This window comes from Cololabis saira, chromosome 3 (assembly GCF_033807715.1).
Source record: "Cololabis saira isolate AMF1-May2022 chromosome 3, fColSai1.1, whole genome shotgun sequence".
NCBI classification, from domain to species: domain Eukaryota; kingdom Metazoa; phylum Chordata; class Actinopteri; order Beloniformes; family Belonidae; genus Cololabis; species Cololabis saira.
Window position 1 is genome coordinate 17,708,998 of NC_084589.1, and position 26,606 is coordinate 17,735,603.

Consider the following 26,606-nt stretch of genomic DNA (forward strand, 5'->3'; position numbering starts at 1 on the left):
CCCACCACAGTGAACCTGCATTGTCTGCTAACCCTTGTCTCTTCTCCCTCTCTCTCTTTCTCTCTCACATGTATACTCACACACACACACTCTCTCTCTCACACAGGGAGAGGGAGAGAGAAAGAGAGAAAAAACTGCACAGGTTAGAGCAGTCTTTTCATGCACGCTTCGGTGTGCTTATGTAAGAGCACTACTTAAACCTGGTTACATCATATAACAGGCAGCACTGTGTCAGTGGGTCACTGTGCCACACAGCCACGTACTATGTGCACCCTTCATATGAGGCCCTTCACTGGGCATAGGTGAAAGGAGCATGTGTGCATTTTGGAGCGTCATTCAAACCTGCAAAGCTCACATGTGACAGCTGTTTGTAATGGAGAAGGAAAGTGTGAGCTTTACGCTGCTCTGATTAACCGTTGCTGCACCTCGAGAACCAGCAGAGGAGTCTGTTTCCGAAGCGCCCCCCCACATGAGGATACCCTACTTTGTTCCCCCGGCCCATCTCCGTTTTCCCAGCAGGACGGCCCCATGTCTGTCTTTCTCAGTTTCTTCTGAGAGAAAACACACACATGGACTCGGAGGAGGGCAGGATCCACCACTCCCACTGTCCTATAGTGATAAACACGGAGGCAGAGAGACACCGGCAGGGAGAGGAAGAGAGGGACTGAGGGAGGAGCGTAGCTGCGCTGAAGCCGAGCCCCTCCATGCCTCAGCACGCAGAGTGGAGCAGACGCCAGCAGCCACACAAACGCACTCTCCTCTCGGTTACATTCACAGTCACACACATACCGCACACACACACCGCCGCCGCCGCCGCTGCTGCTGCTGCCACCACTCGCATACACACAGGAACACACACACACACGCTCACACGCAAACAGAGACAGTGACTGCTGCCAGGCTCAGTGGGAAGCAAGCCGTCAGGAGGAGAGCTTGAAAAGAGAGAGGGATCGCCGAAGGGAAGAGAAGAAAAGAAAACAGAGTTGGAGGGGCACCTTGTGGATCAGAAGGGATTTTCCTCTGTGAGTGCACGTCTGGATAAGGCTATCTGCTTCTTCCTCAGCGAGAGGAGTTTTTACCAAGGCTTTCTCTTTTTCTCATCCTCCACACCAGGCTACAGCGTTATCTACCTATCTATCCCCGGAGCTTAACAAAAGAAGGAGGGAGTGAGGAAAAAAGCAGTCACAGCTTCAGCTCCAGACCACCCTCTCTCCTCCTCCTCCTCCTCCTACTCCTCCTCCGCCTCTTCCTTCTCCCGTTCTTTCCCCAGCTCCACATCCATGTGTGAGTTCATCGCTGATTTCACTGTCTTTTGAGGATAGAGCGGAGGGCAGCGTGCGTTCTCCAGGATACAGCTGGGCTCCCACTGGGATCAGGGTCTCGTCTGGTGTAGAGAGAGAGAGTGGAAAGAGGGAGACTGGGAAACGGATACACAGAACGAGAGAGAGAGAGAGAGAGAAAGAGAGAGAGACACTGGGAAGCAAATTGAGGGACATGCTCAGGGCAGCAGAGAAGAAGAGTTAGTCTGTTTTCTAGAGCGGAGAGTGCACAGACCCAGCAAACGAAACCCAACCATTCACCCCCCTTCTCCTCCTCTTCCCTCTTCTTTTACCCTCTTTCAGTCCTGCACTTTGATTCCTTCTATTGTTTCCTGTCTTGCTGTTATCCTTCCATATCTTCCTTTCCACATCCCACACCTCCATCTCCCCTGGCATCTCTTCTGCTGCTACTCCGGCAGCTCTTCTTCCCGACCCACAAGAAAGGCAGGTTTTTTGAGGCTCTCTTTCGAGCTCCAAAACAAATCGACAGACCAAAATCCCACGTACTATCTGTCCCTGCAGCCATCCCTTCTTCTGTGCTTTGGACATCTTCGCCAGAGAGAGGAGAGCGTTCTCTGTGCATCCTCCACTGTTGCCAACAGCCCTCTCTGAAGGATCCAAGCCAGCAGCTGGAAGTGATCTTGCCCCACCTGTGAGCTTCCATCTCCAAGCGTCCAGGACCTTCAGTTGGATTCCAGCTACATGGGAAAACGTTTGGATCAGCAGCCAATGTACCCCCACTACACCTACTACTACCCCCACTATCTGCAGACTAAGGTAGGATGGCCGGCACGGGTTGACCTATTTTACCTAAAGGTGTTTAAATGATGCCATGGGTGTTTTAAATGGCTTGCAGTTGTGACTTTTGCACTGTAGGATTCCCCAAAAAGGTCTGATTGAAGCTGTCTAAAGAGCATATCCTGGTGTGTGGTTAAGCAATGCAATAAAAGACCAAAAAATTACCAACTTTAGGTCCCATCATAAAACGATATCTAAATGCATCAAGATGAATGCTGGGAGTATTTGTGAAAGAGAACGAGGTTCCCTATCTCCCATCTGTCCTCCGGCAGGGAGGTATTGATATCACTCGACTGTGTTTTTCCTTTCCCATCCTCTATGAGAGCTTGACTCTGTCTTCCCCTCTCCAACCCCACCAGCTCCCACCAGCTCCAGGTTCAAGTTCAGGGCAGGGGGCCCACCCTTCCCTCAGCCCTTGTTTTCCTCTCTTACTTCATCCCTTTCCCCACTCCGTAACCCCCATCAGACCCATCAGCCGCTACCCCTCCCTGCACTGGCCGTCCCCAGTGCATATTATGGCATTTTGCGGGGAATGATTAATGGAACCTGAAATACCATTTAGATTACCCCAAATTCAAAAGAACATGAGGTTGCTGTCATTCTTACTTCTTTCAGATCCACACACAGAGTACATACACCAACTATCTTGATAATTTCATTTCACAAAGGCACACACTGACACACTCTGACTTTTCTACCACCAAGAGGCAGAAAATGGATTACAAAGGCCTGATCGATTGCTCCTGCATCATATCACCCGCCTTCCCCTTTGTCTGCTGTGATTCATCTGGGTTTTTTTTTTTTGCTTTTTTTTTCTTTCTTTCTTTTTTTATGTGTGATAGTAAATGTGTGGAGTTCGCTGCAATATTTAATAAATGTTGATGTGTCATGGGCAACGAGATGGGAAGAGAAGTAGAAAGAAAGTGTGGGAGTGGGATGCTGTGAGAATAGAGGGATCATGCTATTTTGTGGACACAGTGTGGGAAGAGCAGGTAAGAAAATTATTGCTCGACTGTTAAAAATAAGTTGAACAAATAAACCAACAGCAACACGTTTTTGTGTATACCAAGATACTATCAGTCGTGTTAGAAACCCACAAATGCATCGTTTTGATTTACTTTTCAATTTCCTTGAATCCAAAATTGAATTAACACACTTCATTTTGTTATAAACGTTGTGTTACAGAAAGTTCCACGCAGTTTAGACAGGAGTTAATAATACTGTGTCGCCTTTGTATGATCACAATTTGACAATTTTTGTGTAAGGCTGGAGTTGTCAAAACACGCAAGATTAGAGAATCTACAAAATTGGACCAGCCTCATAAAATACACGTTAGGCTGCATTCACATTCATTTTCTAACTTAAAATATTGACTGTACTGCTTGGCAGCTATTTGTCTCATGCTCCCGCAAGTTGTGGATTAAATCACTTTTTGACATTTGCTGCAAAGACGTGTGGACTACATAGACGAAATGATTAATTGAGGAAATTTCACAGGTTGCTATCAACCTCAACGTGCCCTGATTAACCAGATATCAGTCCCTAACTGTTGGATTGTATCATATACAAGTTAAATGATAGACATATTTACATTTTTGCCTATTTTGTCTGCCTTTGTCCACATCCTAAATATAGCAAGACTGATTCTAAAACAGATTTCATGAATTTGTTTAAACATGTCAAGAGTGGCATCTCTTTGCATTTAGCTTTAATATCATAATGAATCTTCCCCATTAAGTGCAGGATGTAGCTGTAACAACGCGTACATACTGAATTTGATAATCTGATGATCTCAGAGCTGCACACATTCATATGTTAGAGTTGTCACATGCCCTTAAAAATGTGCTCAAGATGAACAAGGATTAGCTGAGAACAATGTTTGTTAATTAATATGGAAGAGTAAATACAGTAAAACTCTGGTACTGGATTGAATTAGCGGTGTTGTCCTAAAATGTGGTTTTAATTAAAGAAACTCCAAGGATATAAATCGTTATTATCTCTCTAGATGTCTTTCTCCTTTGCAGGACAAATTCCAATATAAAAAACACAAAGTCAATCTTTTTTTTTTAAATTCATATAATATTAAAAAATGTCCACAAATCGTTTGCCAAAATTAATTTTAGCAAAGCATATTAACACTTGCTGCATTTAGTGTAGGACAAAATATGATCATCTTTAATCTTCCAGCAATAAGAATTAGGGAGTATTTCACTGCAAGGCGCCAGTAAATTCCACACTTCACTCTGTAATCTGTAGGTTTATTGCTCAAGAAATGATGCTGCATGCACATGTAGGTCGGATTTACTTCAACGTTTGATGCATGTCTGTCACCCGGTTTTATACGTGCAGATGTCTCTGTGTTGCACCTCGCTCTTGTTCCATGATTTATCTCCATCAGTTCAAGGTCATCTCATTTCTCTCAAGTATCTGCAACAGGCATCTGGCCCAGACTATCACTTCATTCCTTACACTCCATCCATCCCCCTCTTCCCACTACCCCCCTCTCCCCCTTCTTTCTGCTGTCAAGGTCAAATCAAATTGGATCCTACCTACACTGAGTGTATGCTCTCAGCTGCGGTTGCACTGTGAGGATGTGTGTGTTCACAAAGGCATTTTGTGAAATAAAGCCTGGCATCTGTGCATCAGTTTATGAACCTGTAACTTTGTCCGGCCGATCATGTGTGAGGCTGAATTTATATGATCACTTTTGTGCAGATAAAGCGTGAGTGTGTATGACAAGTGGTAATGTGAGTGTGTCTGAACGGTGACTCCCCCCTGCCTGACCCCTTTTCAATGCGGCTTGCTGTCATTAAAGCTCCCTAGATCCCAGATGAACAATTGTGTGCGTGTGTGTATGTGAGGGTGCAGCCAAGGCCCCTGAGAATAGCTCAGTTATACATCTGTATGGACCTTGACAGTGCCCTGTAGTATGACCTGCCTGTTCTTCTCTCTGATCTCATATATAGGTACATGTGTGTGTGTGTGTGTTAATGTTGGCACGGAGCAGTGCTGGGACTCCCATTTCTTTGTGTACAGTGGTAAAAAGAAAATGTCAGACTGAACCTTTTGTATTTATGGTTTGATCTTTTACCCCGTTCTCTTACTCAAGACATTTATCTCCTCTTGCTTACTTATCTGATTGACCTATTAATCTTAATTGTACTGAGTGGCAGTTCACCTTCTGTGGAAATCAAGCATGTCTTTGTCTGTTCAAGTACGCTACTTCACTCATGCACATGTGCACTACCTTTACACGAGGGCTGCTATGAAATGACCAGCTTAAACTAACAAGGATAAGCCAGCCAGATGATAGACTGCATCTGAATGTGTGGCTCTTAAACACAAATTTGCTCATGTTCTGCCTCCATAATGGGCTATAGGATCAGTTGGTGTACATTAGCAAGGGGCAGGGAGGGACAGTGTATCTTCTTGTGTGGTCTGAGTGGTCCTTAATCATGCCTGTAAGAGGAAAGGAGGGGATGAGGGGAGGATCGAGGCTCAAGCGCTGCTTCATTGTTGCATTCTCTGTGTGATTTGTTAAAATGTATCCAGGGGGTATGTTGAAGCTGGGGAGATGAGCTATTTATTCAAGCTATCATTCTCAAGTGCAAGCAATATTAAGGATTTTATTAATTTCCCCAAGAGCTAGTTTCATTTAGTATGCTTTAGATGCATATTCATCTGCTTACCAGTCATAGCTACAACTGCATAAAAAAAATTGGGACATCATTGAAATTTTGACTTCCTTGCACAGTGTGAATCCAAGATATATGCTATTTTTACTGTCCATTTCATCCGTTAATATACATAAATTTTGGATTTTAAGCCTGCAATACATTGTAACAGAAGTTGAAGCAGTGACGTTTTTGCCAATTTACATTGCAATGTCAATGTTCTTTCTCAGACCACTTAAGAGGAGAAATGTCATTGAGGATCCAAAACAATGAAGTCATTATAGGGATGAAGTTATTCTTTTGTCCTATTTTTTTGCACACATGTTCAGGTATTGTCCTCATTCAATTATTTGCTTCAGACTGCTCCCCACATCCTCTGTTGTGGACCAGTCAGAGCAGCTGGCAGGCCAGTCTGTAACTCTTCTTCCTCAGCCATGTCTTTGCAATGTGTGCAAAATGTGGTTTTACATTGTCTTTTTGAAAAATTCATGGACATGCCTGGTATTCTAAAGTCTCTAAAGACGTTTTTGCATTAGTGTTGCCATCACAGAAGTACTTACAAGCCCATACTATCACAGTCTAGATGGTTCTTTTTACTCTTTTGTCCAGAGAATACAGTACCCATGTATTTAAAAAGAAAAAAAACAGATCCGAGGTCCTAATTTGTGTGACCACAATACATGTTTCCACTGTGTGCTGGTCTGGTGCAGATGCCCTCGAGCCCAGAGACGTCAGCACCTGTTTTGGATAAGTCTTCTTTCTTGCACAGTAAAGTTTTAACTGGCATTTGTGAAAGTTACTCCATATTGTAATGCTTGAGAAAGTAATCCCTTGCTCTTGTGGTCACATAAGATACTGATGAATGGTGGGTCTCGATACAGTGGCGTCTGAGGGAAAGAAGAGCATGTGTGTTCAGCTTAGTGTAGCCCCATTACCCATTACCCTCCAGATTATTTTAATGGTTCAATTATATTATGTGTACTTTGAAGGGCAAATATGTACATTTCTTACAGTCTTTCAATTAAGAACATTTCCTTTAGACAGTTCATTGATTTGAATACTGCTTTTGTACCAAATCCTTGCAACATACAACTGTTTGGAACAGCATCATAACCTTTTTCCTTCACCTCTATATTAGCACTAAACTGTCTGATGACCAACTTTTCAGGAATGTTTTACAGACGTGAAAAGCAAAAACAGATAAATATTAACAAATGAATTTGACATGTGAATGAGATACTGTAAAACATTGTATACCTTGGATTTACTTGTCTTTTTTCACTGAGCCTGTAAACTAGGATTGTGCATTCAAACTTTCGATTAAATTCAATTGAATTTTATTTATATAGCGTCTGTTACAACAGAAGTTGTCTCTAGGCGCTTCCCAGAGACTTTAAGCAAACTTTAAGGATCTAATTTAATACCTGCACTGCTGAACGTATCTGTAGACTGACCCTGGTCTCTTTTTTTTTTTTTTTTTTAACAAACTCTACTAAATTCTGTCGGTCCAACTGAACACCAAAAGTATTTTATTTTTGAGACAACGTCAAAGGTTATAGCACATAGGGCTGGGCGATATGATCTAAAATCAATATCACGATAAATTGGGCAGTTTTACCTCGATAACGATAAATGCATGATAGCCAACCTCCCACCCCATCAGAATAATGATATCTTCTGATTGGCTGATAGGTTGTTAACTCCAGACAGCTGCTCTGAGGTGAGAGCTCAGTGTTAGGTCTGAGCTTTTTCCATTGTAAGAAACCCCCCCCTCCACTATTGTACACGAATGGTACGTCCCGGCAGAAGCTGCTAAGCAGTGTTGTCTTCATGTTCTGCACTTCCTTCCTAATGAATACTTAACAGAGGATACGCAAATGAGTCTCCTGACTCTTATTTCACACAAACACTCAGCACACAGTAGTGTAGTCTACCTTGGACTCGTGTGTAAGATGGGCTGTTGGAATTACTGTGCGGTGAAGTTAATTTTTCAGCGTGAGAAATGCCATGTTTGGCGTGAGTTATCTGGACTTGTTGAAATGCGTGAGTCTCACACTCAATGCGTGAGACTTAACAGCCCTGTTATTAGGGCCCGAGCGAAGGCCCTATTGTATCTGATGCACATCAAAATGTGCATCTCGATGACTTTTCTCAGTCAAAAGCGTTACCGTGGTGATGATAGACACCAAAAAGCGCGCCCCCCCTTCATCTGATTGGTCCATATTTGATAGTTCCTACTTTCTGACATAACTTTTGAATGGTTTGACATAAAGAGTCGTGGGTGGTGTCATCGGACTTCATTTTGAGTCCTTGACCTTTATTGGTGGAAATTGCTGCTTGCAGCTTTACCGTAATTTCGTCTTATTTTCTTTTTTTTTGTCAAACCGCAGAATTAAGTCATTGCAGTGAATGTCAAAAACGTTATATTTTCGGTTTATCGCCCTGGCCTAATAGCACACGTCAAAATGTTATTCAGTGAAAAAAAACAATATATGAATGTTTTTGTCACAACTATGTAAAAGCTCACCATAAGTGGCAGCTGATACTCATTTGGGGGCCCGTACCTCCAGTGATGCAGTGGAGGATGTTGGTGGCTTCACTACATAAGCAAAAAGCAGTGTTTTAATGGTTTTAATTGACATCAAGGTCCATATTTGGAGGTTGGGTGGTACTAAAAGTTATGTACATCTTCATTGAGAGCTGAGGCTTACAAGTCATTGTAAACTCTTTCATAAACATGGTTCTTCACAAAATAAGTCAATCGACTAACATTTTATTAATATCATTAAATTAATATCAGTTTTATAACCACATTTGTAACCCCCCTGGTACTTTCCCTTCAACTTAGCCCTCCACAAAATAGGAATCATAGGAATATTTGAGTTTGGAGCCAACAGTGTTTTGTTAATGTGACCTTCCAGGGAAAAAGTAATTTTTGGACAAAAGTAACATTGTTTGCTATGCAGTTGTTGAATTGCTGTGGTGAAGTCGAAGGGCAAAGTTAATTATGGATGCAAAGCATCGATTCCTGATTTTTCCAAACCCCCAAAGAGTCCTCATCAAAGATGAAGAAAATGTCTATCTATACGATTCAATAATGTACACTTCACTCTGTTTTCACATTCAACAACCACTTTTCATATTTACAGATATAAAAGTACATCTCTAAATGAGCTTTCCATGGCCTTTAAAGTTCTGATAATATTTCCATGTTTTTTTCATCTTAATTTATGTCCAAAATTCTCTAATCCTCAACATGTTTGGCTCTACTTTGACTCTGTGTGTGATTTTTTTTTTTCTCTCTCTCCATATGTCTCTGTGCAAATCTGAGTCTAGTAGAGCTACTCAAGTTTTTTAATCTTTTTACCCTCTGATAATGATTGGCTTTGGAATCTTTGATGATAATCACTGAGAGCAAGATAAGAGAGGAAAGAAAGTCGCATTATCAACCAGCCGATCATTAGTTTGCTGCAGATCAGTGTGCTAATATGCTCAGTGGCACACAAGGAGTTTTAATTAAGGTAATGAGAAACAGCATTCAGCTGATATCAAAGCAATGACACATGCGGACACGCCTGGACATCTAAATAGAATATTGCGTCCCTTCAAAAATGAGCTTTTCACATTCAATTACTCTCTATTATGCGCTAGATAAATGTGGTCAGTCGTTGGCTTCGCGATGAGCAAACATAAAAGCGGGAGAAAGATGGGCACAAAAAAAAACGGAAATAGGAATGTGAAAACACAAGAACAGCCCTCAAAAACTGATTAAGTTATTGCTCAATTTTCCATATCACATTAGCTTCCTTCTTGATTCTTTGTCTCCTTCAAAGCCCCTGTTACTCCTCTTGTCAAACACAAAGAACTTTGGCTTAGCCGAGCCGGCGACCATAAATTATGCAGCACACATACAGACACAGAATGGTGTGTGTTTAGCGTGCTAAGTAAACAGAGGATATAGGGTTTATGGCTCAGCGTGCATTCTGCTCATGCCGTTTCTCCTCACACATCTGGCTGGCTGCATCAGTCGAAGTTTTACAGCCGGCAACATTAGTGTCTGCATGTTGTTTAAAGACCCAGCTATTTTGTTCGGATCTCAGCTCTGATCTCAGTAGCACCATGTGCCAACATAAGAAAGAAAGAATGGCCTTATGTTGCCTTCTCTTAATGCCCAACCCAACACTCTCCCTGCTTTTTCTCTGCCCCTCTCCTGCCTCTCTCCCACTGTGTTCTGGGCTCTCTCTCTCCCTCTTCTACCATCTGTTCGTGTTGCCTAGTTTTTACTGCTTCAAAGGGACTCTCCCAGCCACCCATATATGTCCATTTATTATTCTCCGTGGGCTGTTCTATTCTTGTCCTAGTACAGTAGCGGACGCTGACCATTGCCTCAATAATGCCAAAGAGGGGTGAAAAAGCTTCAGCAGGTCAGAGCATACATGGGAGGGTTAGGGAAGCTCACCCCTGCCAGTTTGGTAATAGAAAAATATTTGATGGGAGGGAGAAAGGAAGAGAGAGGAGGAAAAGAGATGCAAAGGGGTGTAGAGTGAGATGCATCAAAAAGAAAGCAGATGGCTGTAGAGAAAAGAATTGAAAAGAGAAGATGAGATAATGTTGCAAAGGGAAATAAAGAGCGATGCAGTGAAGTTGCAGGCTGGGTCAGGGAATAATGGGGCTGCTGCATTTTTAATAGTTGGCCACTTTGTAGCGACCCTTGTCTAATGGATTCTCTGCCTCTTAAAAGCTCCTGTCAGAGCATTCAGCCTCAAACAGTTATACACGGAAATTACTCATAGCTCCAACAGCCACCAACACTTCCTCATAGAAGGTTCAACAATATAATGTTGTCTGGCAGCCAACAAAATTCCAGCTAGTACACAGATGTATTGGTAAATTGCGTTTTGAACAACATTTACCCATAGGAAGCAGGAGCTCAAACACTAAGCTAAAAGATGTTTAAGATTTGCGGTCATGTCACAACTCTGGGACGTATGGCTGTGTCCGCTGCCGTTATGAACACAGGTTTCAGTGCCTGACAAAGACTTTATTGGTGAGCGGCTACAACATCTAGCTGTTAGCTATTTTAAGGGTACTGTATATGTAATTCACTGTTAAGGGTTTGACCCTGGCCATGGATGTAGGAGATGAAATTATTCAGGTTTTCACAATTGATGGCACAGATAAATGCTTAAATATTAAACGTAACGTGCCTTTTAACCTTGTCTTGGTTCTACAGAGCACTTTAAAGTGTATTTTTCATTCACTTTTACATCTTCAACTGGGATATTTTTTTACTACAACCTTGCACTCAGTCTGTTTTTATCCTTTCCATATCTAAGATATGTGGTTAGTTTGAAAGTAAATGAGCATCAGACCAGAGTGTTCAATTAGACATGAAGTGAAAACACTTGCAATAAGATTAATGCACAAAAGGGCATGCCTTAAAGCAGCTTGGAATTGGTTTTCATGAAGTACAAAAAACAAAGTAATCATGCTTTATGCCCATTTTTTTTACCAAAACCTTTAAATGCGTTTTGAAAAGTTTTATATTTTTACTTAATTTCTATAGTGACTACAGTAAAATTACACAAATTCCCAGAAGGCATTGGAATTTCTTCAGTGCGTTTTATTTAGAGCCCGTTGGTGCTGATCTGCTACACTAACATCACACATCTCACAGTTAAAGATTGCACATAAGATCACACTTCGTGGTGTTGGTGGAGATTCAATTTGGAGGTTCGTGTCTTTCTTTTTCTTTTTTGTCCTTTCATACTCGCCAAAAAAGGTCACCAAAGTAGTAGAATACACAAACCGAAGTGTTTTTCCTGCGTAGCATAGTTTACTCAGGTTTCAGTGAAGAGCCTCATCTGATCTTACATTATGAAGTACACTCATCAACAGAATTTGTCATTTATTGTAGTTCACACCTTTTTGTCAATACTGGTGGCTAAATGTAACACTTTTGCTCTGGTTATTTGCTTGTTCAGCTGAAAGCATACATGAGCAAGTTTCTTGTAATGAAAACCTGGGATTGTTGTCAATTTTTGTTCAGATGTTCTGTTGTTACAGAACCATTGGCTAATAGTGCACCTGTGTCATGTTAATTTTTAATTTTGTCAAGTATATAAGGCATTATGTATGGGCCAATGTTACCCAGAACACCTAAATGCTCTTTCAGTTTCTTTTATTTTAAGTATTTTAGTCATAGACCAAAGCTTTTGGAATTCATGGACATGGCTAATTGTTTGGATTTAGAGTAAGTGATAATCATTTTTAAGGTAATGGTGTTGCTGAAAATATAAACCTATAGCTCACAAGTGTCTGATGGGAGTACGATGGGGTGGGTTGTGAGGGTTTGTGCATCAGTGGATAAGCGATCTTCACACCCGGGACCAAAGAGATAATTGAAAGGATTGCCAGAGGGATTTTCCCCACTTCTCTCATCCTTCTGGGATGTTTCTTCTTTATGCTTCTCTTGATACTCTTTTTTTTTTTTTCCCCATTCACATTCCTCCTTGTGTTTTTTCTGTCTCTGTTTTGTCACAAGGCAGTGCAGGTAAAAAAGTTTGAGGGGGAAATCCGTCAACGAACATCCCTAAACAAGTCTTTCGATTTTGCAACATTTTCATTTGAATGTTCATTTGATTTGCATGATGCACTTAATTGGTAGTTAATGGAGAGAAGTGATGGTAATAATAGCAAGAAGTATAGTAAACAGATTAAAAATTTTCACTTGCAAAAAAAATGTGAATAACCAAATAACCTGTTGCTACAAGGAAAGACATTTCAACTAGTCTGTTAGAGTTGCTCTCGTCACCTTTGCACTTCGTAGCATGAGCCTGTAAAATGTAATCCTCCCATGGCATTTCCACCAGCACTAACAGGAAATATAACTGCGCTATAGTTGAAGGGATCACCCGCTTCTTCTGTATTATGGTTTCATATCTTTTAATAAAACATGGAAATCCTCCCTACTGTTTCACTTATAACAAAGTAAATTTAAAAGAAATGAGAATGCATGCTGTATCATGTGGGGAATGTGATTAAAATGCAACACAGCCCAGCCATGTAGCTACAACACATCCCTCTAGTGATCGTAAGGGGTTAGGGAAAGCTTTCCTTGTGTGTGCCAGTGATATGATGCCTACTTAAACCTTGAATCAACAACAAATCCATCATAAGATAGGTTAGGGCCAGGGAGCTCACGCGCATACTTTTACACCACGTATGTTTTAAGGTTACAGTCCACTAAATAACATATTTTAGAGAGATTTCTCACCTGACACTGGATCAAGTAAATGTACACCACTAACTGGGGGTGCAATGGATCAAAAAACACACGGATCGGATAGTTTCTCGAATCAGCCAAAAAAAAAGATAAGACAAATAAACATGAGTTTTGTTTTTTCGTTCATTAACACTTTTTCATTTTTAAATTGAAATATATAAAATCAGCTAAAAATGCAGAAGGCATCATATCTTCTTTTTAACATAATTAATGAAAAACGACTTAAAGTGCAACATAAGAAGGCAAGTCATCTTCCTTGACTCATGGATAGTGAAATGAAGCCAATGTCCACGCCATCAAAGAAGAATAAAGGAAAGAAAGCAAAGCATACCTGAGCTTATATTTTCAAATTATACATTGTCTGGGGAGAGTGTGGACCTCTTTGCAGTTACTATGTCCCCTGTCTGCACCTATAAACACGCCGATAGCGTTTGTGAGGGCTTTAGCAAGGTCGGTTTGTGCAACAAGGGGCTGCATAAATGCCGCCGTGATGTGCGGTTGTTGAGTGGCCTTGGTTTTCACTCCTGCCAATGAAACACCGGGGTGATGTTGCTTCAAATGTGTGGCCATGCTTGATGTGTTTCCACTGTCACATGGCTTTCTTGTGCCACAGTGCCTCCACACCGTCACGGTTTTATCCACTAACATCGTTCCTTCATCATTATATTTGACTGGGAAGCCAAAATGCTCCCATACAGGGGATTTAAATGATGCCGGGTGTTCAAGCTCTGCCATTCCTCTGCTCGCCATGAACACGTTGTGGGTGGACTGAACGTGCGCACAACTTTTTATTATATTTTTTCCCATAATTTAATCAGCAGATCACATGTGTACCAAACCGAATATATTGATCTGAACGGATCACGGATCAATGATGATCCGTTGCTCCACTACCTCTAACTCTAAGGGTGTGTTCACTATCCGCACCATTGTGGGTATCCAAGAGTGTGAAAGCCTTGCACCGTTTGTTTAATCTTCGATCTAAGACATCAATCATGCTGTTGGTACAGCGTCTTGAACATGAGCAAATTGAGAATGTGATTCGCCGTAATACGGATGATTCATGACCTGTTTGCTAAGCATTAATTACTTTCAATCTTAAAAAAACGTGTGTTATTACAAAGAAGTGTTCTGGAATCAATACTTACCTATATATCTTCATTAAAATGTTATCAGGAGAGTAAAGGTAGGCCAATAAAAACTGACAAGAGAACCAAGTTTTTCCGTGAGAAAGGTAATATATTCCTGAGAAGCTGCGATCATAAAACCCGTGTAAAAGATACTTCAACTTGGTAACCCAGAAACTCACCTTTCAAGCTTTTATTCTCTGATGGTTTAAATTCATGTCACATTTGAGCGCTTGTCCATGGGAAGATTTTTTTTTCTTTTGTTTTTGAATCCAGAAGCACAGTGGGACAGTTCCCAGAGAGAGCAAACTCTGGAGCTCGACCTCTTTCTCACTTTGAAAGAAAAATATGTAAAGAAATGGAGTTAAACTCAATAAAACTGCCACAGTGTTTGCCCTTGCACACTGTTTAGCTGGGTTACAGACACACTCTTGTCCCAGAGCCAGAGGTTGCTGGCCAGGCCAAACGTCTCCTGTTCCCCGCTAATGAAAACCTGAATAAAACCCTCCCTGCTCAGCTTGATTCCACACACACGCACACACACACACTCTCACACACTCTCACACACACACCTATATTTGAAATCGAGCACAAACACAAGAAAACACAGACAGCCACTCTTCAGGATTCTGCTACTCTCACATGCAGAACTCATACAGTCCCAGCCAGGGATTATCCAGTGAAAACACTTCTTTTGTTGGACCACAGTCAAATTACTTTCTGGAGCGCTCATGCTTTTATCAGACCTGTCTCCATAACCGTGCGTGAAGACTGTATATGGCTGTGTGTGTGTGTGTGTGTTTGTGTGTGTGAGTTTTAAGGCTGTCCAGATTTAGGCTGCTGCTGATTGCAGTGGGTTCATCCAAAGTGAATTGTCACAAATGTCGCCTGAAAGTATCCTCTTTAAATTTCCCTAAGTTTTTGTGTCTCTTTGTGATAAAAAGCGCTCATGCTTTTATCAGACCTGTCTCCATAACCGTGCATGAAGACTGTATATGTCTGTGTGTGTGTTTGTGTGTGTGTGTGTGTGTGTGTGTTCCTGCTTATATGCCAGCGATTGTCTAAAGATAGTAGAGCACTAAATCAGCATGTTGTGTTTTCTGCTGGCAGGGTGACAGGGTGTTTGTGACATTTACACTTGGCATTTAGGAATAAAGACAATGACAACAGCAACATGGACCTGTACGTCTGCCTGAACTCTGGAACTGCAGTCAGTGTATAGCTATACCTTTTGTTCAGTGGGTGATTATTTACAGCAGTACCAACTTTCAGCCTGGGCAATGGCCAACTTAGCTGACGAAGCACAGATTGTTAAGCCGGCCGCATTCTACTCTTCATCTCCTCTGAGACTCCCAGCCTCTTCCAGACATGAGTGAGAGTGCGTTATAAGAATGTTTCGCTGCATGGGCATGTGCGAAAAATGTGTGTTTCTGCTTGTGCCTGAAACACACAGAAATAAGGCTAGTGAGCCAAACTAAGAATGCCCAGAGACTAACAGCAAAAGGAGAAGAAATAAAGCACTTGCTTGCAAAATATGCGGTGCAAAATATCTGTGGAGGTCCCAGAGAAATGTTAATGAAAGTGGAGGGTTGGTACTGGAGGAGGGTTGAACCTGAGAGGTGACTGAGAAGTGAGTACTTTTATGACGAAGTTCGAAACGGGTTTATGTGTGCAGCTGTTGGATGCAGTTACGCTGCTGCTGATATTGGTGCAGCTGAACAGTAAAGCAGCAGATTAGTGGAGCCACCAGAGCCACTTCACTGTAACAGCTCTGAGACTTATCATTGCCCTGACATTTCAGCAATGTACTGTGCCGTACACAGGGTAGTTACCCCTGTGAAGTGCTGTTATATGGGGAGAAATTTGGAGGTTTTATATTGCTATCCACACTTTGTACCATATGTCCCAGCTTCTTTATATCATTGGAGGAGATGGGAAGTAGATTGCAGGCAGCGCAGCTGTTTTCATCTTTATTTCTTTAAATGTTCTTGTAAATTTTCAGTTCCTGCCAGTAGGAAGCCAAATTACTTCATATTCAATCTTCCCCACCCAGACAGCCCAGTACTTAAAGTCAAAGCACTCTCCAACAATAATAGTTCATTCGCTAAGTTGCTGCAGAACTGTCTTTCTACGTTAGTGTATCTGCGCGTTTGAGCTTGACAGTTGAGGGTAAAAATAACATAAGAAGTGGTTTTAAATGTTTGAGGTGTGCCTGATTTAACTTGAAGAAGCAACATAACAGCTTCAAAAGCAATAAGATTGTTTGTTAAAATGACACGTTGTTTGCCCTCTTGCGTTTTCAAACATATTCCACTGCTCAGTGGGCAAGGCTACTTTTTACCAGAAAGGTGTTTGAATACTAAGGCTCACAAATAATTAGGTCTTTTATATTAATACACTGATGCTCAGAAATACAGGTGAAAGTGGCAGGAGCACATAAGTGTTGCTTTAGTTTATAACAATTTATTATACTAACGATTAAACAGAATGCACGGTGAACTGCACTAATAAGTTGTCATGTGCTGAACCATTGGAGGGGACAGATTCATTTGTCTGCTGCATGTGTTACAGCAACAATCTGCATTTTTCATTGATTTAACTTCCTGTATGAATAATTTAGAGCCGAGAAAGCAGTTTCTTGATGTGCATGCTTGCATCTTTGTATGCACTTGCTTGTTGCCTGGCTGTGCATGTACTGCATAGCTGATGTGTGCATTTACAGGCGTAGTAAGTGTGTGCATGTGTCCGTGCTTGTGAATCTTATCTTGAGGAGTTTCATGTGCACTGTACATCCTTTTTTATGTAGTATGCCTTATAGGTACGCAGAAGTTGTTTTTTAAAGCTTGATAATGTTTTGTACTCTGCATGTTCGTTTCTGTGGGTGTTTTTAAGGGTTCCTTCTGCCATCTGTGTTATTTTGGTTGTGACCTATGACTGGGTGTTTGACTCATTGCAACAATTTTTAAGTTGGCTGTGCTCCTGAAAATTTCCCAAACTATCTTGAAATATAACATCAGTTTTGTTTGTTTATCCACCACTTTAAATGCATGAGTCTTCATCTGCTCTCCCACTGTTATTTAGTTTGATCCTAGTCCCCTAATGATTCTCTGCATCTTGATGAAATATGACTTGCGCAGAATTAGAAAAAAATAACAAAATCCATAGTTTTCATCTAAATAAGTCTAAGAAACGATTTAGGAAAACGTGCATAGTGCTACATAATATTCATTTTACCTGATACAATAAATTAGGAGCTGTCACTTTATTTGCTTGATTACATTATGATCTTAGTGTTACTGTTGAGTTTGTTTTTACTTTTTTGCAGCAGCCTTTATTTATCTTGCCTAAGCTGTCACTGAAATCCATCTGCGTCTTCATTCCATTGTTCTACTGTGCATTGGGTTGCATTTGATTTACGCTTGATGTTGGTTTGTTTCTAACACTAGCGTTATAAAATGTAAGAAATGGCTGCTTGAGTACCATTTCATATATACAGTAAAAGCACAGGCACATGCAGTAGTAAATAGGATGCTCATCAATAATGTAGATATATATGGTCAATGTACTTCATAGTCCTTCACCCTAATGTAAAACTTACAACCTAAGAATTTAATTGTCCACACATTTTTTTTTGAGGATGCATTTTAATTTCAAGCCATTTTACTTATTCCAAAAAGACAAAGACTCTTCATCAAAGTAGAGGAGATTCATTCCTGTCAGTGCCTGTCCATCTTAGGTTGAATTTTTATCTTACATCAAATGGAAATATCACAATAAAGGACAAAACATACAAACAAACAAACAAGAACAAAAAAAGAAAGAATATTTCTGGGACACTGAATGTTGCTGGGGAGTGTTACATCACACGTGATGTAACTTAGGTGAACTTTGTCCAGACTGATGTGAGTGGGAGCACCTTTTTTTGGCAATGTGCTGCAATGAAGATCTCTCCATTCACCTGTCAGCCTGGAAAAAAGAAAAAATCTAAAATGTGTCTTATTCATGCAAGTGAACACATTTGTGTGTAAACTGTTCATAGAGTCAGATCTACATGTGAAAATGTTAGTGGTTCCAACATTTTTCAACTATGAACAATACCTACGCGTAGAGCTTGTATAAATGAAGAGTGCACATAAATATAGCTTGTTATTATCTGACTTTACAACATTAGTGCTTTATATGATATGGCCCCTTTTTTGTAATATGCAGCCACCTTTAAATCAATATGAATACATTCTTTTTTTAAAGTTACCCTCATCTCCTGATTGATTTGTTAGAGCTATTTGCGGGCAAACGTGAAATGACCCACAATTTAGAAAATTAATGCAGTATAAATTTTATTCCAACCCATCATTTCTCAAAATGCTTTTAAAAAACCAATACACTGGCACGGTGCAAAACAGTCCCACAATGGATAGTGATAAAGCTCACAATAACACATAATGGCAGTTTCAGTTGGCAGTTTGGTTTTCTGTTCTCCTACGTGGCTCTTCCATTGTCCAACATTTTTGCTCAACTTCAGTTAAAATGACCGTTATGACTGCGTCTGATTTAGTTTTTTTCATTGTTCTCTTTTTTAACATTGGACATGTGTATAGACATGCAGGCAGGTCTAGGATGAACCTTTACACTTCTTTGTATGATGGTACCTGGGCAGATGTTTACGCTAATTAATAAGGAGTAAGAGTAGCCAGTTTGCACCACTAATGATGACAGAATCAAAGTCTTGAGTGAGGTTTATGAATCCAGAGTAGGTTTTTAGTAAGTAGGTGATTTATTTGTAAATCTAATCAGATGTATAAAGTTTTCATGAATGAGGCACATTATGTGGACACAACCGATCGTGTTACCAAATACATTATAATTAGTGCTGTCAAGCGATTACAGTTTTTTTGCGATTAATTAATGAAGCTCTGTAATTAATTAATGTAATTAATCTCTTTTTTAATCTCACCTAAAAATTGCATAGAAAAGCCCTCAACTTGAGGTGTTTTCCTTTAAATTCATTACATTATTGTGGCAGATCAAAAGATTGATGTATAACAAGAAAAGAAGTGATTAAAAAAAGTAATTTATTTATTTTTTTAACAGACTTGAACAGATGCAGTCCTAGCCATTTACATCCACTTGGCAAGAACATTCGCCAAGTGGATGTAAATGGCATTCTCCATTCGCCTGCGATCATGTAGGTGACGTGCGCATGCGCGTGGTCCTTTCCTCGTGTCTAGTTTGGGGAGGAAAGTTGCTGTGGCAACATCGTTGCTGCTCACGTCAGCTGTGGCTGCGCTCGCGACCGGGTGCTTTGCGTTTATGTGGCTAAACTTGAGCTGCTTCAGTGGTGAGCAAAGTCCTTTCCACAAAGAACACATATCTCTCTACCTTTATCAATGGTGCCGTTGGGGCGTATTAGGAATGTAAATTCCCTATTCACTGGACCGACAACTTTCACATGCTCCTCCATTTTCACCTCTCCTCATCGCCCCCCCCCCACGCCAGTCCAGCTACAGTGGGAGTCTACCAGCGTAGTTAACCACGCCCACACACTGGGACAGCCAATCAGTGTCCACTTCAACTCAAGCACAAGAAGCCCACCACACAAACACAGATTTCAAAATAAAGGCAACGTGCAAACAGAAAAAGTAAAGTTAGAAATGAAAAAATAGATTAAGCGATTAAAAAACACTACATGCTAAATATGCCTGTAATTAATTAATAACAATGAACGCGCTAATTTGACACCCCTAATTATAATAAACCTTAACCCTCAAACAGTTTACTGTCAGTAAATCTGAGCTGGTCTAAATCTTCCCATCTATCTCAGATCTAATACTCTAAATGTTCTTTACAGAGTTTGTAGCAGCTGTCAACTGTTATATCCGACAGTGAAAGCTCCGAGTGCAACAGGAGAACCATTCAGGTCACTGCTGTGGCAAAAGTATACTAACTGAAGTGCTCTTACTCTCCCTAGCCTCAGTTTTATCCTGTCAGCAGATATCTCTCCGAGTCAGGTGGCTCTCAAATACAAAGTAATGTGGGGGGCAGCCAGTACCGTGCAATCAAGCTGCATACTAGGCTTACACTAACTAGAACAATGGTGGTGGGTAGCTGTGGCTCCAACCACAACTGTGAGTCCCATGGAATCAAATTGTCAACATTCCTCCATTTGGAAGTTCAGCTATTCGATTGCAACCCCAGCCACAAGTCGAAATGCTGTTGACATTGAAGCCCGCTCAGCCCCTGATATGTTCATTGAGCTAAAATTGTAAACAAGGGACCACATGCTGTGTATAGAATGTATGTATTGTAAAAAAGTTCTTTGGAGTGTTTAACACTTTTTAAAGTCCTTTTTAGAACTCCAAATCGTAGCAGTTGGGACAATATTGTAAGTACAAATTAAGAAAAAAAATACTTATTTGGCTACATAAAGGCAAAATGCGTAAATGAATGCATATTAGCAAGTAAAACAAATGAAAGGAAGTTGACAAGAAAAAAAAATCTTGTTCATACTGACTGAAAAGAAATAAAAGTCAAACCACATTTTTTTCATACCGTCTTGTTTGATTTGGGATTAAAGAATCTAAACACAGTTCAAAAAGAAAATGATTGCAATAATGAATGACTTTTGCTCTTTAGTTTTAGTTTTACGCCATGGTGCTATTAAGTTCTCCACAGACTGATGTGAAATTGCAGTAATGTGGCCTGGATTTTTTTTCCCAAAAGTCAATGTATTCCAGTCGTGGACATCTCTTCTGGGGGGTATTGTGATCACAGCCGCATGCTCTCAAGAAGCAGTTCAGCTTTTCAGGGTGCCTGAATTTCACGGCAGAAGTAATCCAGGACGGCACAGATGAGACGCGTTACGGTGCTCTGTCTGCATACACTGTAATGAACTCACAGGTGTACTGCTGTGGGCACAGCATTGCCTTTCACGGGATAATGGGCATTACGTAATGGCACTCCCTCTTTCACTCCAGCCTCAGGTCATATTCACAAACTCAAAGACTCTGGAGTGAAGAAGACTGGCACGGATTTGATTACAGCATGGAGGTTTAGGTTATTTATATCTACACTGAGAGTCTTCCTCCAGAACAATTGAAGTCTCAACAGAAGAGTAAAAGTGGAGCAAATAATCCAAAACAATGAATCTGAATGAAAGAGGGCAAAGCCAATTGGAAGAATAGGGGCAGAGAAATATATGAAGAGTTTATCAAATAATATGAAATGAAGGTTGTTTAAATCACAGGGTTCTCCATCTTGTCCATGGGGAAGGTGAAGCCTCACTTCGCCCCAGCTTTAGATTATTTTATCTCAGGAATTTCCCCCCGACATATATATTTTCTCATAGAGCATCACAGTGTTTTTTTTCAGCATGTCAGATGGAAAGTTGATGGCAGCCATGGAGAGCTAAAAACCGCATAATCTGGACTTTACAAGAGTTGATCAGAGACATGAAGTCTAGATGAACAACAGATTGAGTGATAAAACCCAGAGAAAAGGAGAAAAGAGCTGACAAAAGTGTGGAGTGGCAAAACAGAGACAAAGCAGTGCAGACAGAATTTTTTCTTCTTTTTTTTTCTTCTCAAAAATACAGCCACAAGCTGTTGGTTGCAGTCTGCCAAATAAGCTCAACTTCTCTGCCACAGATAAGCCTGGTTTGTGCGTGTGCTTGCCTGTGCACACATGTACATAATTCATAAGCGTGGCCAAATCAAGATCTAGAGATTATCTGAACCAGTGGCATAAAGAAGATGCAGAGAGAGGGAGAAAATGGGAAAATAGAGTATAGCAATGGAAACGTGCATATGTAATGAAGGAAAATAACTAAGGAAGTAATTTAAAATTACATTTATTCATCACATGCTTACACGTTCATGTACACACACTCCCATCAAAATGCTTTTCCTCTTCTGTTTCTCTGTTTCCCTTGAATGCCTCCTACCCCGCACCTTTTTTTTTTCTTTCTTTCAAAGAAGGGTAATCCCTCTTGTAGCTAATGTGCTGTGACATTTCATGCTACAATAGGATTTGGGAGACACTGTGTATTCTCATAGTGCCAGAGCCTGGATGATAACCTCACTGTCTGGGTGATTTTGGATGCCAGCAACTCACGGACTAGTTTTTATCTCACTTTGGAAATCTAATTCTCAAGGTAGAAATTCAATTCCCAGTAATACAGGCCGTGAGGTGACACTTTGGGGGTTATTGGTAAACCACAGTCACCGCACACTGTCATGCATCGTGTCAGATTTAACCCCCCCACCGCCACCACCACCACCACCAAAAAAGAAAACAAAAAAACAGCAACATGCTGTTAGTAACATCTGATACACAGATTTAACATGGCATCAGCTGCTATGACAGATTCATGTTTTTGAGTGGCGGTGCAGGTGTCAGCTGTTGCAATCATACTTAGCAAGCGGTGCAGGTTTGAGACGCCACAGCACGCTGCTGCATTGACTTTCCTTTGTGAGAAAGAAATACTGAAAAATAGTGAATACTATCTAGGAAAAGATGGGGTGGTAAATCATCTGGTGTTGTGTTTCTGCTGGTGCGACTACTCACATCTCGACTCGGGGCAGAGTGGCCACACGAAAAACACATTTAGAGATGCCAATGGCAAACTAAATTCAGTGAAGGCCCCGACTCCAACTCATGGTTTCTGAAGCTATTTAATAGTTTGGTGAGGTACTTTGGTCAAATACCAAATATGTGTATATCTGATGAAGAGGAAGATGAGGTGCTGTTCAGCCTCAGAGAAAAAGCAAACAGGACTTGGGCTAAGTGTTAAATTGCATGATGACATAGCATATTTGTACAGTAACAACACCTCAATCGTCTCTCTGAGGAGACTCAGAGGAAATCTAACAAAATGATGATATACAGATTTGTGCTTCCTGTTCAGTAGGCAGCTCTTCAGTGTAATTTTCTAGCAGGATTTCCCCTCGGGTCAGCTCATGGCCAGAGCGCCTATCTCCCCTACACACCTAATGTGTAATGGATGGATAAACTGCTCTTCGTATGCTGCCTACGTTACCTGCATATTAGCATTTGCACAACTCCTTTCCATGGAAACATCTTGAAAATAACACATTCTTAAAGACTATTTAAACAGTTCAGTCTGAACTGTCCATGAGATTATTTAGTTAAATGACTGTAAAAGTCAACAAGTAATATTTATCAGCTTCTGCAGGGATATTCTTACTTGATAACTTGTCAACTAAAACACCTTTCCACTGGACAGCATTTTATGATGACACAAATCTCTGGATTCTGGACCTGGAACGACCAAATACGATTGTGATTGGTGTCAGGAAATACAAAAAAGTCAAGCTTTTTTTTTCTCCTTCTCGGACTATAAAGCCTGTGCAACCAGGGCATTTTGCACCAGTGGCACAGCACTGTGGATATCAAGTAATGTTATTGGAAAGGATAAATGTCAGTTCTTTGAATGGCATTTAATGGCACCCTAAAGGTTGCCTACTAAATATTGTTTGTGCTGTGCTGTGGGGTGCCAGTATTTTTCAACTCTAAACTGTTTCTCTGCAAGAGACGGCTGGATTATTTGAAGCTTTGACACCTCCAGAAACAGTTTATCTGATTTTGTTTGACACATGGAGTCATATTGAGTCATATGTGGAAAAATTAAATTAACTTCAATTTATTGCAAAATACCTGTATGGATTTTAAGCTACAAAATTGTTTCTTAAAACAATTGTTTCTTGGCTTCTTAAAAAGACTAATGCTATAATGTAAAATTACATCAAAATGATGATTTGCAGTCGTTGCATGACAATAATTACTACTCTTCATATTATTTCCACAAAATTCCAATTGTAGTGAAGCCTGGAGTCTCGAAAAGGCTCATTCAGTCCACAATCTGTAAATTTTATCGCACAAAATTGAGCCTTAAATCATCAAATGAATGAATTAAATTCAAGTCGTGCAGAAAGCCTTTAGTGCTGTGCAAAACATCTTCAGCTTCAGTTAAATGCAGATTACAAGTGAAGTGGGCCAAGTATTTATCTCACTAACAGCCATACTAGGGAGCTAATGTCTTGTCGTTTTGATTTGCTGTAAGATTTCTTTTGAGAGCGTGACAGCAAGCATGAGACAGTGAGAAGTGTCATGCTTAGATTCATGAGACGGGCTTGGCAGGGCTAATATTGTTGTTTTGGCTGGCTGCGTTATACCTGGAGGGAACCCACTGCTGTCGCCGGTACGCTGTAGCCAATTTAGCTGGAGCACAGCTGCTAAGAGGCTCCCCAAGGTTTGTGTGTTTGTGGGCTTCAGGATTAGCCACAGCCCCAATTAAAGCATCACAGTAGTTTTTAAAGGATAAATTATTAACAGCAGAAGTGACCTCTCTGGTGGCCTTTCTTCCCTCCTCAGCTGCTCACTTGTCCTTCCTATTTCTCTCCAACCTTTCTAAACCTTTGTGAAACTTGCAGCCTTTTCATCCTAATCTTTCTTTGCCTGTTTTATTCTCCGCTGTTCATTTTGTCTCACTTTTTACCAGTTTAATACAGTGGTAACAACCTCAAAAAACATAGTTCTATGACCTCTAAAAAATGATGAAAAGCTTTATTAAAAAAGAAGCTCGATGCTTAATATTTTACATTAAGAGCCATCCACTCTATCCCGGTTGCCACTGGGTGAGAGGTGGGGAGCACCTTGAACAGGTCACCAGTCCAGTTACACAGAAACAAATGAGACAAAAAACCATTCACACTCACTTCCATTGACAGTTTAGTCTTCACTCAGCTGGAGTACCCAAAGAAAGCCCATGCAGACGGAGAGGACACAGCGGAGATTCAAACTGAGAATCTTCCAGATGAGAGCCGACAGTGCTACCACTAATCCACTACAGCCCATAGCTTTCACATACTGTATTTCCTCTAATTAAGGAAGAAGCCTTTATATACCTTAGCTTTTCCAACTTATAAATATCTATCTAGCCATCTGATTTATTGCTAGACTTTGCCTCGATTGCATTGAACACGTTTGCCTGTGTGCAGTATTCTAGAGAGAAGGACTGCTCCCTGCTCATGAATTTAGATATTTTGGACAGGAACCCTACTGTTATGAGGGATGCATACAATAGCATATACAATTTATACAAAGTTGGTTCTGAATGAATAAATCAAATAGCTTCGTTAAAACATCACTTTGACAGATTTTCCCGTACAAATGTATAATTTTGGAATTAACTTTATTAATTTTCCTTTCCTCTTCCTTCTTGGCTTCTATTGAGGGCCAGCCTTAATCTGATCGTGTGATCCCACCTCCAGGCATGATAAGACGCATGTCTTTTAATTGAATCCCAAATTTTTATTTGAGGAAATAGAATATTGCAATTAAAATCGGAAACAAGCAATGTAGGTTTTATGTGTGTTCAAAGTTTTTACTGAAAATGTAAACTCCCATTTCCTCACAAGGCTGAGATGGTGGAATAAAGGATTATGTTTTCTCTGAAAAGAGCCTTTGAGAACGATTGCTTTCCTTTGTTTTACTCCACTGCCTCCTTTTACCTTATTTCTTTCCGAGACATAGCTTTCCTCCGTGAATCTTTTGGTATATTGATGCCTGCAGGATACAGTGGGGCTTGATTGTTGCTGTAAGCAGCCCAGCTGCATTCTCGTTTTTCTCTGTGTTCAATAGCAAAAGCATGTTAGTTGGTAATGGATACTTTTAACCTTTACTGAGTAATTTGATCAGGCCTTTAAATCAGTCCAAGCATACATAGTGTCAGGATTATTATCAGTGAAACCACTAGCTGCTGCTCACACTGCTCAGTTGTTGTGTTTTAAAAGTGTGATGCATGTTTCTTTCTGATTTACTGAATTGTTTGGTTCTGCTGTGTATCATCTGTTGTGAGGACAAAGGAGGAGAGAGCTGGAACAGTCCAGACACCTAAATCCATTTACCATCACTGTATAATCTCCTGAAAGTGACAGGGCATCTTCTCATTGTGGCCTTTCATAATCTAGATGCAATTTTGTCTTTGGCAGTAGCCTCTATTAATTTACTCCTGGATTATGGCACGGTATAAACAGTGAGCTTCATTTCAGCAGTGAAGCTTGGGGTACATTTTTGAATTAGCATCCCAAGTGTAAAATTATGAGGCTTCACTCCAACCTTGTGCATCTGATACCAGTCTGGTCAGCTGTATTATGGATTTCTTTTTGCTTCATTCTTTCTATGTGTTTCTGTCTCATTTTCCACCCGAGAAAGAAAAAAAAATATAATGATTGGACTGAGTTCTACCTTTGTTCTGATACCCTTTTATGGATTTTCCCTCCAGATATCCTCAGGTCATCATCTGATCTCAGTCAGTGGGCTTGGATTCCATTCAATATGTTCTTACACTCTGATCTCTTCCTCTGCTCTTCTATTCCTCCCTCTT

The 26,606-nt window shown here is 40.6% G+C and overlaps 1 protein-coding gene across 3 annotated transcripts in view; it reads left to right on the top strand.

Moving 5' to 3' along the window:
• The first annotated feature begins 731 nt into the window (after positions 1-731).
• The window catches only part of LOC133426545 (RNA-binding motif, single-stranded-interacting protein 3-like), a 144,935-nt gene continuing 119,060 nt past the window's right edge, over positions 732-26,606 (top strand). For all 3 annotated transcript variants that reach the window (XM_061716390.1, XM_061716389.1, XM_061716391.1), the window contains exons 1-2: positions 732-1,022; positions 1,114-2,096. In XM_061716390.1, coding sequence (XP_061572374.1) covers positions 2,022-2,096 — 75 coding nt within the window. In that variant the 5' untranslated portion in view covers positions 732-1,022; positions 1,114-2,021. The remainder of the gene's footprint in view (positions 1,023-1,113; positions 2,097-26,606) is intronic.